The 16,516-nt window shown below is 41.1% G+C and overlaps 1 protein-coding gene across 1 annotated transcript in view; it reads right to left on the bottom strand.

Moving 5' to 3' along the window:
* The window catches only part of anos1 (anosmin 1), a 41,092-nt gene extending 33,752 nt beyond the window's left edge, over positions 1-7,340 (bottom strand). Inside the window, exons 1-2 of the mRNA XM_003455461.5 lie at positions 7,058-7,340; positions 1,390-1,437 (exon numbers count right to left, since the gene is read on the bottom strand). Of these exons, the coding sequence (XP_003455509.1) occupies positions 1,390-1,437; positions 7,058-7,249 (240 nt within the window). The 5' untranslated portion in view covers positions 7,250-7,340. The remainder of the gene's footprint in view (positions 1-1,389; positions 1,438-7,057) is intronic.
* Positions 7,341-16,516: the final 9,176 nt, after the last annotated feature.

The raw sequence follows: 16,516 nt of genomic DNA, 5'->3' as shown, positions 1-16,516 counted from the left end.
GCTTTAGACTGTATTCACTAATAGAACTAGTGTAATTTGACTACTTTATTCAAAGAGGAGGTGCGACTTTTTTGCAAGAATGGACAGTCAGAGCAGCATTAACCTGGCATGTTTTCGATGGCAGGAGAAACTTGAGCTCTCGGGAGACCATGCAAACTCCAAACAGAAAGGCCGTGCCTGTTTTGGAACTGGGGGAGCATTATACAATGATATTTTACCCCCCAATTAGCACAGATTTAGTGGTGTTAGCAGTGCAGAACAATGTGCTGTAAGTGCTTGATAAATAGGACAAGTGAAACAACCCGTACAGAAGACATGACAAAGCACTGTTGCAATAGCTCGACTTTATCCAAGACAAATTCAAATTGCTCGAGAAACGATTTGAAATTCAAAAAAGGGAATTTCACTTTGCAAGGCTGTTGATACTAGACACTGATTGGGATTAATAAGTACTCCACATGAAGTAAGCACAAATAACCGCCGCCGCTCTGTATTTTAATGAGTTTTCAATTAATCACAGTCATTGTAATAATGTGTTTTACACAAATTCTCAGCATGCATTCCTCTCTAACTGCAGACTGATAAAGGCATGCGGGAAAAGTTATCGAATTTAGCTACCTTGACATATTTTTTAAAGGCGGACATATAAGTGAGGAAAAAGAAAAGGAAGAAGAAAAGAAACATCTGATGCTTCATGAAAGGAAAACCTGTCTTCTTGCAAACATGCGTGTTGTGCATGCCCTATTTTAATTCAAAGAGGTCTAACGTTGCTGGATCTTGGTTTCACTGCCTGTGCGCGGAAGATGAGAGCATTTGACAGATACCAAAAGCATTTCCAAGCATTTCTACTTGGACCTTCGCTAGCACATCCTCCTTAGTTTAGCCCCATCATGTTCTCTGTCCACAGTCTATACAGCGCATCTCTGAGGACCTTGTCAACAGCTCCAGGAGAGTCTGATAGAATATGTCAGCACCATCTTTTCAGAGGAGCTGTCAACACCGGCTTTGTATCAACCTTCTTTGGGACAGGGCACAGAACTCAAACAAGCCCTGCGGGAGACATACTTTAATGCATCCGAGTGAAACTCCAAATGACAGCAGAAAGAAAAAAACAATCACGCTCTGCTTTCATAAATTGACACACCTTTAATCTCTTCAGATCTTCTTTAATTGTATTCCAATTACAAGAGCAAATGAGTATCAATGAAAGCAGAAGCAATCAACTATGGTTTTTATCTCATGACAGTCTATGTCAACAGCTTATGAATCCCGCAGGCATGACAAAACTAGTCGTGTCGTGACTCGTACACTTTATGTTGTATTATTCTTTGATAATGAGGCATGTATGTAGCATGCGTCTCACTCATGGAAGAAATGAAACGGTGTTACCTTGGAGCACTGCTTGTGATTCTGGCACCACACCAAGGATCCATTATTCTGTTGAAAAGAAGGAAAAACATCATCAGTCATCAGACATACTGCTGAAAGAACATTTATAATAACCAATTCATCAAGTCAATGTGCAACTTTGACCCTTTCCTCTCCCTCTCACAATATACCTCCGCGGTGGCCAAGGCCTTTTTGATTAACAATAATGTTAACGGCACAGATATCTGAAAGGCTGACTGTGAGTCAGCTTTGTGTGCCGAGCGCACGCAGCCCAAGCAGGAAAGCAGGGTCACCACACTAAGGTGAGGGCAAGCCTCTGGTCAGTTTCAGCAGAGCATGGTGACCCCAGCTTTTCTGTGAATTTGTTTGATCTCTCAACAGACATCTCAGAGGTCACGGAAGGAGGAACTAATGTCAGCACTCCTGCACAGACCGCAGATATAGCCAATTTGCTCTAATTGCGGTCGAAGTGCCACCTTCGGCACTCCGACAAGGTAAACATTTGGTCCTAAAAGAGCCGTGTTTTTGTAAAGCTTCGATGTGTGAATACAGAGGACTATCAAGTGGAGGTAAATGACTTGTTCAAGCCATTTCCTGTATTCCATAAGGACTGAGAATTATGCCGTTTTTCTCTGCGAACATTATTTTGGTTGGATACCAAGAGGAAGACTCGAGCTTTAGCATAAATGACCAGGTGATTATGGCGAAAGACAGATCAGCAACAGCTTATTTTCTGCACACTTGCAAAGCAACATTGACATGTCATCACCTTATAAACTGACATGACAATGTTTCATACATTTCCACATTCAGCAGATGCAAATGACGTATTCATCTGGATTGAAGTTTTTGGTTGGTTCGTAACCGTAACTCCCTTACAGCTCTGTTTCTCAACTCGAAGAAACTGCAAAGTTATGTAGCACACACGGGAACTGCAACATCAGGTGGCTTAATCACCTGTGACATTATAAATAATCATCTGACCATTGATTATTTCCTAGACTTCAAGATCAATGACAGATTATCATGACAGTATTCTCAGTGGAGACTCTGTTTATAGAGTTACATTGCTGGAATGTTTGGTCATTGACTTAAATCTGGCCTTGAGTTTTGGATGTTCCCTTTGCATCCCTGTGGAAGGAAATGAAGCGGTTAGATAAAGCCAAACTTTAGGGGTCTGCAGGCAAAAGGTCTGCTTAAGTTCAATGTCAAGTTCAAAGCATTTTCTCACAATGTAATCCAGAAGAAATTTCCCATGAGACATTAAGAGAGAACTTATCATTAAAGGCTTTAATTTGACATCCAGTACCAGTAGGTGCTTTGCTTTTTGTGTCAAGGATAATGGTTGAAAAGGCTTCAAAGGAATCCATGATTGGACAGTCATGTCTTCAGAGAATCTCTTGAAAAAAATTATTCAGATAAGGATGAAAAAGTACTAAGGACACTTGGAATAGTTTAATTTTGTTACCATGTGAAGTAAAAAAAATGGAAGTTAATTGGCTCAGATTTAGTGTGCACCAGCAGGTTTTCTGAAGACTTTGACGTGGTTTGTCAAAATGTTGACTAAACTACAACTTAGTTTTCAAAAATGCCTTATTTTGTCCTGAATAATTTGATTAAAATCCATGTGGAATTTTCAGGATGTGTTTTTTCCCCTTTTAAACATCAATCCCACCAAACAAACCCCATCAGTGTCACCACATCAATAAAACTTTGACATTTACACTGGCAGGCAATGCCTCCAGATAATTTATACAGTTTGTCACAACTCAAGGCCATGTCCTAAATCATCAATCCTGTTTTTGACACCTTTCTTTACCCATCCATCAATGGAGACAGAGCCAGATCCACATAGGAGCTAATTTTGCTTTGTGACAGCATCCCTGTAGCAGAGAGGCTCAGCAGGATGTTGCCCCAGCTGTCCAGGCCTGACCCCACCATTTCAGGGACCAACGGGGGAATAATTATAGGTCAGGACTTCATCCCTCTGACTCACCATGACATTCCTCTGCAGTCTGAACATTATGCAGTCCTAAGGACTGTCAAGGACTCAAGTGAATGAATTCTTTCCAGATATTCTCCTGTGTGATGAGGGCAGACAGTGGCGCACGAACGCACGGAGGTGAACCATGCTTTGTTGATGACAGCGGAGTGACTAGATGAGGCATGTAAACAGGGTATTTATCACAAAGATACACTACGGGCATTGTCAGTTGAGAATTAAAGCAGGTGGGCAAGGGCGTGTTGCATTGTCTAGACAAACTGAAAGGAACATGTACAAAGCCCTTTTGATCTTTGAGTAGTCCAATCCAGCTTTTGAAACTGGAAATCTTTGTCTCCTATGGGCGTCTGATTTGGATTAAAAGCATTGCGGTTCCCACTTATCACATTTTCAAATTGCATTTAATCCAGCTGGTCTACGGGTCCCTGTACTTTTCTAGCCAAGTCAACTGGAGACTGGACTTCAAAGGACAGACTACTGTCTCTCTCTGTGTCCTTTGACAACTCAGGAGTCGTCAGGCATCACCAAAATAACTTCTCCTTAAGGGAACATATGCAGCAGCAAAATATAGGAGCCTGAGATTTAGGCTTCGACTCGAGTGGGTGTGAGGGCTGTGGTCATTCTGCCCATTAATTATTCACATTATATGAATAATTTGTCAGACGCTCTGAAAGTGAGCTAATGCGTTCAGTGCGCGTTCAGTGTTAACATTAAAGGGTGTTTCAGAAATGTAAAACAACACTAGTGTAAAGTTGTCTCCATTTAGGAATGAGGCTTATTTGTCAAATGAGGTAGCTCAGGGTGTAGCAGCACTCTGGGCTGAGATTTACAGACATGACTGTCATGGTTTAAAAGCATTTATGGAGAGAGGTGAGGCCAAGCTACATAGACCCCTTATTCATCCGCTGTCTTCACTAATGAAAAACTCCACACATGAGACGAGCACTGGCTGAGGTTTGATTCCACCGCAGGTTATTTAATATCAAAGGCGAAAACAAGGGGACATGGAAAAACCACTCGCCAATGTTTTTTCTTGCCTTCACTTAAAACACAAACCTCTCAGGCAAGATGCTTAGACTTTACTATGCAGCACACAAGCGATGAATGACTGAATTTAAGATGTTAGATTTTTATTGCTTCGAATGTAATAACAAGACCTCGTGGACACACCTTGTTTTTGGCTTCACAGGTCCCCACATAAATAATCCACTACAAGGCTGATGCTTTCAGAATACATTATTGCACGGGGCTCCCAGCTCGCTCTTAATATTTTAAAGTGTCCGAGGCTAATATTTATGGTTGGGTGTTCCCCTCTGTCTATTGTACTAGGGTGACAAGTTCCCCAAAAGTGGAGTAAAATGCCGATAAATCTCTATTTGGAAATACTATTGCATCAATAAATCTAGTGATGCTATAAATCTGACAAGCCATGGGTTTCCTAACTCAGCAACTCTATGCTTGTTTCCATTTCACACTAATTCAGAACTGGGGCAATTAAAACAAAGTCTCTGATTTGTATTCTGATTCAGCCACATAAAGAAAGGAAAGACGCGTGGGTGTTCATAACATCTGTAATAACATCTAAATTCTCCAAGTATCATTCCAGTCTAAATTCCAGCTGCAAAATGTGTTAAGAGGAAAATTTGTCTCTTGTACCATAACCAAAATAAGCAGCCCATATAGATTACCAGATATTGAGAAGACACAGTAAAATATTAAGAAACAGGAGGCAAACGTTTGACATGCAGCCAAGGTCTTTCATTTCCATTAAAATGGAAAGACTTGCATGTCTTGGTTTTCCCACTGAGTATTAAATGACCCCTGAAGGATGTCCGAGATGAATTAAGAGGTCTGTCGTGTCGATCCTTGGAGTGGAGCTCCAAGCTGCCGTTGCTGTAATAAGATCTGGCAGAGGAAGCAGATCCACCTGTGGGTTGTGCTGACTGAGCATGCCCCACTGTTGTGGCAACATTACATTAGAGCTTATCACATTTAGCACAATTGGGCGCCAGCGTTTAGCAGGAAGGTGACCTCCTTGGAGCAGCACTTGGTAGCTCGATGTATATATCCTGTGCATGCCTATGAGGTGTGATGCTGGCATTTATTGGCTGGGCCAGGAGGGTAGAGGTTGGGGGTGTGGGGGGGTGGGGGATGGGGGTTGGCAGGGCATATGTTTTTGCAGCTGACCAGACCCCCCCATCCTCACATGAAAGGACTGTTGAGAAAACAGTGCATAAGACAGTTCTTGCAAATTATCAACAATTGCCATCTATTCTTAGACCCACAAGCTTGCTCCCGCACCCTTGCTTATCACCAACCACAAAACGCCCCTCTCTTTAGACAAACGCCTTCCTCTCATCTTCCCCTCACTGAAGAGCGCCCCAGACTCTGAGGCTCTGCAGTCAATTATACTGACTGTTAGCTGTTCATTAGAGGTGAGACTCCATCAGTTATTTGGCCTCCTGGCTGGTCACTAATTTAATCCCCCCCAACTTTGCAACCTAGGGCTCCAACACACTGTATATTCTCTAAATTAATCCCTGACACTATTTGCCAAGTTGCACTTTAAGAAATACAAACTGGGTCTCCTACTTTCCATCCGTGCGGGATTTTCATTGGAATAAAGACACTTCATCCGTCAGCCTTATTATCCCTTAATATAATTCCTTTAAATTAACTGCAGAAGGTCTGTGTCCCACGGACCTGCATTACTACACCAAATCAATAAGTGCTTTCAGTGTAAAAGTAATTGGTACCAAAGAAATAAAGCAATGGGCTTTGCTGATTCATTAGACCCAATTACAAATTTACCTCGCCCCAGAATGTTTCCTGACAATCGGGGATTCATTAATGCACCTTGAGAAAGACATGCCTTGCAAATGCAAATGAAGTGAATATAAAGGCCGTCAGCAGACAGATAGCTGGTGAAAAGGAGCAGAGGGGAGAGGGATCAGTGACCAGCTCTTTTCTCTGGAGTCCTGGGAGAGAACAGTGTGTCCGGTGGAGGGTGAAAAACAACTTCTGACACCACATGCCAAATCATCCAAAGCATACATCTATTTTATATAGGAGCTTCAAACGCGCTCGGGGTCACAGCAAGCTTTGCTGGTGGGACAACCAATGTCAAAAGTCTCCAAACGCAAAGTAAGAGAAAAGTTACCCACAGCAGCAAGTACATTTCAAGTGAGTGAGAGGTATCTCATTTTCCAGTAATTAGCAAGTAATGAATGGAAGCTGGCTCAACTGAGAGGCATTCATAATGTCTCTGTCTCAAAACACTGAGATGGGTTAATTAGGCTTGATATAGCTTAAAGCCTCCCACTCCACACGTTCACACACAGAGAGAGACGGCCACACTCTGTATATAGCAACTTTGTAAGGAAGTCAAGCTGTCATAATTAATGTGAAGCTCAATCTCCAAATTTGTGACAGGGTTGTTTGGTGACAGTGATTGTTCCTAACAGAGCACCAAACTAATGAACTACACGGTCTTCATTAGTGACCTGCTCCAGCCTTCTCACAATGGGCTCAGGATAAACAGGTTTGACTTAGGCTGTGTGGAAATCATCGACTGGCACATCTTTCCATTCATGCAGCGGCACGGCATCGCATTCGCTTCTGATTCCCCGCATATTGCCAGGAGTTCCCGTGAACACATGCTCGTACCTGAGAGTGCTTGAAAAACGCGGAGATGCGAGTGATGTGCAGACTGAGGCATCTCGAGGCGCATCTTGCTCGATAAATACTGGCAGTGAAGAAAGAGTCGTCCTGCTTCCTCGCAGACACACTCCCCGGGCTCGTTAGCGCCGTAATCCACAAACACAGGGTCACACACACGTTCAGGCTCCTGGAAAACATTGTCCCTGCTGCTCTGCATTTAATCCCCTCCGCGGATCGGACAACACTGCGTGCAGGCTCCGGCGAAGAAACTAAGGAAACTTCAATTATACACTGGGGAGGAGTCAACGGCTCACGAGCCCTACTATTGGAGGATCCCGCGGTGACTGACAGGCACGAGGAGCGTTAAAACAGGTAGACTGCTGCATAGTCCTTCACTCTATCCAAAGCAAAGGCTGTTTGTTTTAGGGAGCAGGCCTGCAAAGAAGGAGGAAGGGGTTGAGTAGAAGTCATACTCTGCAATCAAAACTTGGAATGGGCAGCAAAATAAATAAATAAATAACAGACAAGAGATTGTTATGGAAACTGTCGTCTATTTAATCAGCACAATCCAGCGCCTTCCATCTACCTAAGTATTTTTATACTGGATATAGCTCTGGATTCCTAGTCTATGACAGATGTATATTCTATCTGTAGTTCTGACCAGTAGCCTAAGTGTACGACAGCTGATCCGATTCTATTTTTTGTATAATAAGAAAAAGTCTACAAGTTTTAAAGCCAAACACAATTAATTAAAGTATTTAAGCGGTTTTAGATCTGTCCCTACACTGGATAAGAGACATATTAAAAGGAAAATGATCAAGACTCAGGCTTGAGGCCAGGATATCTTGACTTAATCTCCCAGAATCATTGAACGTTCATTAGACATTCAAGTCTTTAAAGCTCCAGTTTGAAATGCAGGGTTTCTGTTTTAATTTAGCAGTCTTAGAGATAACCTCATTTGACATCAACTTTAAAAAGGCTACAAGATATACGCGGTCTTCTTCTTTTGGCTGCTCCTTTTAGGGGTCGCCACAGCGGATCATCTGCCTCCATCTCAACCTGTCCCTCTCGTCCTCCTCCATTGCACTAAACCCTCTGCAAATCCTTCTTTACCACATCAATGAATCTTCTCTGTGGTCTTTCTCTTTCCCTCTTGCCTGGAAGCTCTCGGTGACAAGTAAACAATCTGTCCATCCATCCATACAAACAATCCATCCATCCATCCATCCATTCATCCATCCAACCCCAGGTCTGGATTGCTATTTTCCATATAAATAGTATTATAAATTCATTTATGAAATCCTTTTTGGCAGCATATCAGCTCGTGTGCACATATAAATCTGTTTACGCTGCATTATATAGAAGAGTTAAACCTACTGATGATACAACTCATCTGAATGTTTCATAGATGGTCTTCTGTATTAAACCACCGCATATGGCCTTGGACATGCTTGCCAACATCCCAGGGAAGCCCATTCCCCTCCAGCTCTCACCTACATGCTTCACAGTAGCTTGGAAAAACAATTCTACATGGAAAACTATTAAAACCATCCTGACTAAATTCCTCAATATGGACTCCCGACTTCTGGCATCATTTCTCCGCCCCAGGTATGGAGAAAGTATGACATGTAGGAAAAGCTTGAAATCTTTGCTATTTATTGAAGTTAAGGAGTGAGTATTTAATTAGAAAGTTCCCTCAAGGGTTTACAAGACACTCCAGCTTTTGTCAGCTCCTGGAGTACTTTCCTGAACCCCATTACAGCAACAGCATAATGAACTTTTATAGCTGTTGCTCTTAAACTGTATGCAGAGTGGGAGTGAACACGCACTCGCACACCATCATTAGTTTTGGCTTAAATCACTGTCTTGCTTTGGGCCAGTTATACATGCCAAATAGTTTGACCCGTTTCGCCACTGAAAAAGTAATATGCCCATATTTACACATCTTAAATAGCAGGCACTGCACATACAGCAATGATGGGGATCATGAAAACACAGTAAAGAAAAAAATATCTCTTCCGATTCAAAAAAGTTCCCTTGACAATGATAAAAAGTCAACAATCTGTTCAGTGAGAGTAAGCAGGCTGCAGCATCGAGTGCTCTGGCCTGTCATGCTAAAAATATGTCTTTGTAATCATAAAAATCATCCCACAGTTCTCTAATGATAAGATGGATGTGCATTCATTTCCCTGGTGGTCTCAGACATACAATGGAACTTGGGGTGAGATATCCCTTGCTACTCTTAAAACATTTAAACGCGGATGTCTGTGTACCTTAAAAACAGTATAATGGCTTAATTTGTTGGCTTATTACAGCCATGTGTGATGAATTGGGGGGGGGAGTTTATAGTGAGCGGTGAAGGAAACACGCTGCCTGTGTGCGGTCCTGATGTCTCCTGCAGCCTGTGGGACACATCTTCCTCCAACTCACTGCTTTCATTGACTGGGAAAAGCCTCTTCTAATTGCATACTAAGGTCATAAAGTTATCTAAAAGAGGCCATGGTTGTCTGACTGGATTTTATCTCTGACACATATCACACAATTGTTTTACACACCCATGTTTACAATGGGTCTCCACTAGCAACATGTGTTTACCTCCGCAAATAGACTTCAAGGTATATAATTGTTCATGAGTCATATACAACATAGCACTCAGGGCACATAGTCTTAATGAGGTCATGCTTGGCTTAGAGGATAAAACTTAAAGTAAATAGCATTTCATCAACCCTAACACTGCCTTTAATAAAAGAGTCCTCTCATCTTTGTACTCTACCCTTAAGGGTCATTGTGTCCTTTCTCTCAATAACATCAACATTATGTGCTGAACAGCCAATCAATAACCCCACCTTCACATAGAATTATTATATGAAATGACTTCTCTCTTTGCAGTGGGACCTTTTGTTCAAAAACACCCTTGGTAACAATGTAGCCTTTTTGCTCTCTTTTTAACTCATTGTTCTGAGAGATGACTGGATATGCTGGTGTGGCGAGGGACCGGGTGCAGTCTCGAAGCAAAGAGGGGAAAAAAAAAAGAAAAATGAGGGTTTCTGTAACATGAGCTCAGAAAAACATCTCAGAAGACAACACACCGGTGTCAGTTTTCAGCCTGCAAACTCACTGACAAAGAAGGTGCACGACGATCAAACACATCCGCCTATCTTTGATGAGTAAAGGGGCAGGTGAACTCAGGGTTCACGCTTTTGATGGTGGTGGTGGGGAGGCACTCGGATCAGAGGGGACCACCGGCTTTTGTTGTGATCACTAGCAAACAAAAGAGATGGAGATTAGTTAAGCTTAAGGGAGCATTTGAACATGGAAGTGGAGTAATGCTGTAGATGTCGGCATGCATTTGAATCAGTGTTGCCTGGGTGCTTGTGATTAAACAGTAAATTGTCCTTGATCATCTAAAAGCATTGTTAATCAGGGGAACGCTCAATGTATTGCGATGTATGTTAAAAAGGGCACACGGAATAAATGAGCATATGAAACATAATAGACAGAATAATAGAGGAGTTTGATTATGTAATATTAGCTGATACTGAGTCTGCATTTGTTTCCCAGTTAATATGATTTCTGATTAATCTGCTTTAAATGAATATAAATCAAATTTCTAACTGATAGCAAGTCTCCAGGGAAACCAGCTGCCACATTTCATCAAAAAGACACTGGCTATCTGTAAGAGCAAGCTACAACAATGACATCAGTGCAAGAGCTATTATCTGCAAAACTCACCTAGCCTTTGATTAAAAAAAATCTTTCATTACAAAGTCAAGCAAAGAAATCATAAATCTAGAAGCAGCAGAGGAGAGAAAAACACCTCTTAACAATCTACTTGGATATTCATTCACCTTTCTCCTTTCTTGTAACAAGCCAAATAAGATGTTAGCACAGCACAATATCACTATCACACTGTATATTAATTCAGGATCTGTCATATTACTTGTGATAACTGCAGCTGGTTACCCAGCATTAAAGGAATGTGAATTATTTCATTCCTTCTTCACCAAATACTGATATGACATGCAAAAGAGGTCATGTCATGTTTTCTTCTTGCAGATTAAAAAAAAGGGGCGAATATTAATTCATAATTTGGACGTGAAATCTACGCATTGTCTCTGGCCCCAAGTATCTCCCCATGATACACATGCACAAAGACATTCTTTCTGATGAATCACGAGTGAATGGTTGTGTTTTTAAAGTAATAAAAATAGCCCGTCTCATTGATAAAAAACAAATACACCCATTGGCCTTACAGCCACCCTTTTGTCTGTTCATAATATCAAGTCTATTCATTGGTGTGTTCACAAGACTTTCTAACATTCCCAGTGAAAATATTTGTCTTGTATATGAGGTTGGAAAAACCTACTTGGCGTGCAGGACTTCTGAACACAAGTCCACATGATATATTTTCCTTCTTTCGCCACATCCCAAAACAATGCAGCATTGTGCAATCACTCGGGGGTGATAGTCCAGCAAAAACTGTTATTCACATATAAACCACCCACACAGAGCTGAAGTTACATTTTGGTCTCAGTTTAGACAGTGATGGTTGACTGACAGCTGAACATCCCTCTGCGGCTGTTAGCAGGTTGGATGATAATAACCGCACCGAATAGGGTGGTGTTTATTTTCAGACTGGATACAATAAATAGACTAAGAGGACATAAGGAGGACACAGTCAGGAAACCTGTGTGTTTAACCCATGTTAACCAAACAGGGACGTCTCAATATCTGTGATTTGTGGGACGGTTTTTTTTTGTACCACTAGATGGCAATGTTACCACAGGCAAGTTTTGAGGTCTAGACAGGCCTTTGAGACCTCTCTCTCTCCTCCACTCCCCCGCCCAACCTCTCTCTCTTTTTCTCACAATATTTTCCAGGAGATGATCCAGCCTTAATATCCAACAATGGAGAATTTATCAGGGGGGATTTTGTTCTCTTGTCTGAAGCAAACAATTATCAGATATGATGAAAAATAGGACACATTTTCAAAACTCAATGTAATCTTTCTGTGTCTGTGTCACACATGCATGTATGCACACACGCAAAAACGTTTAAATGCTTCTCCTTTTTTTGTACCCAACTATCGCAAAATGCTACAGGATTTATCAAAGTTTTATAACCTAATTTGGTAGAGAGGTGCTAGGGATGCATTCAGTTATGATTTTGCATATCAGCTTCACATGAATGACTTTTATCGTGACGTGTGGAACCCTTTCCTGTCTGAAATACAATTCAATCACTCTCTAAATTGCTCTTCGTCTCGCGCAGATCATCACAAGAGGCGACAGCAACTGCAGAGACAACTGCGACAGGCATATCCAGCCATCATCTCTGAAATCCGCGGGTCAGAAGAGTAATTATGTAGCATGACAAGTCACAATGCTGTATTGGGTGTCTAAGCGAGTGGTAGCTCATTACACGCCATTATGTTGCCATGACAAAGCAAGAGGCTGAAACCAGGAAAACACTACACAGCAGACATCCCCATCCACAAGCTTCTAAGCTAACAATACAGTGGATAGATAGACACAGCTCATCTGAGAACCTCCTGGCAAGAGATCAGATATATGTTGGGCTTTCTACCGTGGTGTCCACTTAAATAGTAATGATAAAAAGCAGGAGGGGGATAAATAAAACAAGAAAAAGCATGGTTAATCAAATAACGTAACAATATATTTTAGGTATTGACATTTTTAGTTGGTTAACATAACAAACACAAAAAAGTAGTCCAGCTCAGTGGTTCTCAAATGGAGGTCTCAGGACCCCAAAGGGTCCATGATCAATAGCCAGTGTCCCCCCGCTATATAAATTTGCTATAAATTATAAAGCTGTGTTTTAATATCAAACTGTGTATACTGGGGACATATTTACAAGAATATTTATACCTTAAGCATACTGTGTTCATAGTGCCAGGTCATCTCATCAGTGGCCTTAAAGAAGCTGATATATCATGTAAACATAGAACGCACAAATAGCTGCAATGGCAGTTAAGAGAACAAATGGTTCTCTTAATTCTAAGTCTCAGACTTAAGACTGTAGTTGTGTCTTGTGTGTGTGTGACTGTATAATTTTTATGTAATGTAATATATATACATATATATATATATATGGGTTTTATTACAATTTAGACTTTAGCATGTCTAAAATGTGAAACTAGATTAAATCTGAGGTACAACATAACCATTATGGTCTGAGGCGCTTAAGGGGGAATTTCTTTTAAAAAGACTTAAATGCCACTGTAAGAACAAAACGTTGTAAAGCCATTGACTGCTATCGTGCTAGTGGGGGAGGAAAGGCAAGGCAAGTCTGTTGGTTGCAGGTCAGCAACCCTTGACCTTTGTCCTCTATCCATGAATCTCTGATATCTGTCTGCTTTCCCGCCTTCTCTGCCCCCCCCTCCGAATTCATTTTTGAGGAGTGTAGGAATGTGGCTTCCCAAAGTAACACAAATATTTCTCTTTTTTAAACAGTCAGTTTTTCTTGTGAAATTTATTACGGCTGAGTGAGTAAGTGGCATATTTAAGCAGCGTGTTTGGAGCAGCTCTCAAACGGAATGGCTGATCGGAGCTCCTCCGCTCTGTCAACTGTTACATCTGTTTTTCTTAAGTGAAACCAAAGTGTTTCAGCTGCAAATAGAGATGTTTGTTCCCGCAGTCTGTTTTGCTTTGTCTGAAAAATAGGTCTGTAGGTTATGACATAACAGTGCACCACAAAAAGCCTTCTCTCTAGCTGGTGTGGATGGTTGGGGGAGGGGAGGGAGATAGTGGAGGAGGAGGAGGAGGTGTATTACAGTGTATTCACATACACAAGGTTTTTTGTTGTTGTTTGTTTTCTTTTGTTTTGCTACTATTGAATTCCCCAAGCTTGTACGTTTGTCTATTCATCAACATATAGACATAAAAATCATAAATAAGGGAGCTTGTTCTTCCAGACTGGGTCCAATGCTCGTGTTCCTTTTATAGTGTGAATAAAGCAGCAGGGTTTAGGGAACTAAATCCAGTATGTAAATAGACACCAGAGCACGATGAGAAATAGATACTCGACTGGATATTCCCCTGCAACCGACTAGGCTTTCCCCACACTTCTCCAGCCTAATAACAACACAAGACTGGTGTGACTAGCTGCTCCCTTCCCCCACCCTTACATATTACCATTGCTCCTCAGTGCTGTCTAGAAAGGTCATGTGACCCTCATCAGCTTCCTGCGTTGGGGGAGGGGAGGCAGATTGAACCTGTTCTTTGTTAGGAGGTCAGCCCCAGCTCTATGGCAGGAAACGCTCCTACCATAAACCATGTAAAAGAGGTGCAAGGGGCAAAAGGCAGTGAAGCTACTGAGAAGCGTGTTTGACCATTTGTACAGAGGAGAACACGTACACAAGGCAACATAGTTGTAAGTACTAAGATGTGCTTGTTAAAAGCAGCTCCAGTGGTTTAAAGATTTAATAGAATGAACTGTTTTTATGACAGGAGTCTTATATTTTTAATAGTGCTTTTATATAACAAATAAACAATGAAATCACATAAGTTGGAAGAGATAGGCTACTAAACAATTAAAGAGGGTAAGGGAGGATTTGGTTATATAAGTAAGCTGCAAAAAAACAAATATGGGGGCATTGTATCCCTTCATGCTACAATATGCACAGAAATTCATCCGAATTTTTCTACAATTTACAGAGAAATTTGCCCTTCTAGCTTCATCAGACTGTAGCTTCAGGCAGTTTGGAGCAGTGTGACGATGCTGGTTTAAGGATCGGCACAAAATCTCAAGGGATAGTTGTTTGTGGGGGAAAAAAAGAGGAATGTTCCATAGGGTCGAGGTGGAGTAGATGTATTAAGTGAAGGAATGCAAGAATAAGATGAGGGTCTTATTCTTGAATGATGGCAAATCCAGGTGGTGGGGTCAGATGCAGTACAACAGAGTCTGTAGTGCAATGTTTAACTGAAAAGTTATCTACAAAACAAAGCTTTTAGTTTACTGCTTAGTGTGCATCTTTCAAACTCCATAGAGCTACACTACATTACGGTGAAACACTGTACTGTCAAATACTAAAGCCCAGTCACAAGTGCTGTTTTCGGAAAGTTGTCTGAGGTGATTCACCTCGATGTCAACTTGTATGTTATAAAGTTGAATTGATTTGCTTGTAGAGTTTCATGATTCATTTGGCAGGCAATAAGGCTTCCCCGAACGCAGGCCTACAACTGTTTAACCGTTATTTACTCATTTTGTATATCTGACTTTCAATCTGACAAAAGCCATGACTTCAAGAATTACTAAGTGCAAACACTGCAGAACTGCTTATGAGACACAAATTCAAAGCATCCTTATAGGGTGAGATAAACACTTGAAATTGCATTGTGCGTAACCACTTTAAAGGAGAAATGCTGAATTTAAACATGTAAGTTCCAGTCTTCCACTTCACTTCTATAATAAAATATTGTTCAGTCAGTGTGAGACTTTTGTACCTTGCAAATCACCCATAGTGAAACTGCAACTCCCACAGCGTACCACATCACAGAAAATAATTTTCAGTGCCCCTTGCAGGGCTTTTCAGAGAGCAATAATATCAGTACTTAAAGTAACCACATCATCTCAGGGACCTTTGCTATGCAATATACCCAAGGAGAGTGTATGAATGGGGCAAATTTCAAATTTTTCACTTTCTGGAAATCACGTCCCTCCCTTCCTCACTGAAATCTTACTAAAACCTTACTGGTATTAAAGGCCCTGACTTTTTTATTTGGCAGAGCTTGTATCAGATATGTATTGCTCTAAATAACTAATCAGCTAATCAGACGGAACTCTTGGTACAGCATAGTCCCACAAGATGCATATCAGACGGACATTTACACGTCCTCCGGAACTGTGTGTGTTTGTTATCACTGTCTTTTTTTTAAAGTGTAACAGCTAGTAAGCATTAATAAACGTAACCGTCTCTGTTTCTTGTGATAATTATGTTCTAAAAGAGTACACAGGAAAAAACAAGAAGAGCATGACAACAATCTCTTGTGGTAGTCAAAACCATAAGATGCACTGACATTTGACAAAAGGTTAAATATTACATGCAGGAAATGGAGAGCTGGCGGAACTCTGTATATGCGTCTCGCTGTCACCACATTCCATAGAAAAAACATCAAAACCATTAATGATTTTGTACCACTGGTGCTGTCTGTGCATTCTAAGCCTCCAGACCTCTACTGTTAGTCAATCAATAAGAAATCAATGAGCCAAACCATTACAGTGGCTGACATGTTCCTTCATTACAATAAACATGGGTTGTGTAGTTTATTTGAGGTCAATCCCACATAGATCCTCCAGGGGCCACAAATACTCACAAGATCGCAATGTTTTTAAGGTCCAAAAATAACTTTGTAATCAAATAATAACCAAAACATGTAAAGACATACAAACTGTACGGATTTGCATTTAGAGCATGTATTCACAGCTGGAATGAAAAGGGCTTGA

The sequence above is a fragment of the Oreochromis niloticus genome, linkage group LG16 (assembly GCF_001858045.2).
Source record: "Oreochromis niloticus isolate F11D_XX linkage group LG16, O_niloticus_UMD_NMBU, whole genome shotgun sequence".
Taxonomy (NCBI): domain Eukaryota; kingdom Metazoa; phylum Chordata; class Actinopteri; order Cichliformes; family Cichlidae; genus Oreochromis; species Oreochromis niloticus.
Note: the sequence above shows the minus strand (reverse complement) of the source record. Positions and strands in the feature narration are given on the sequence as shown.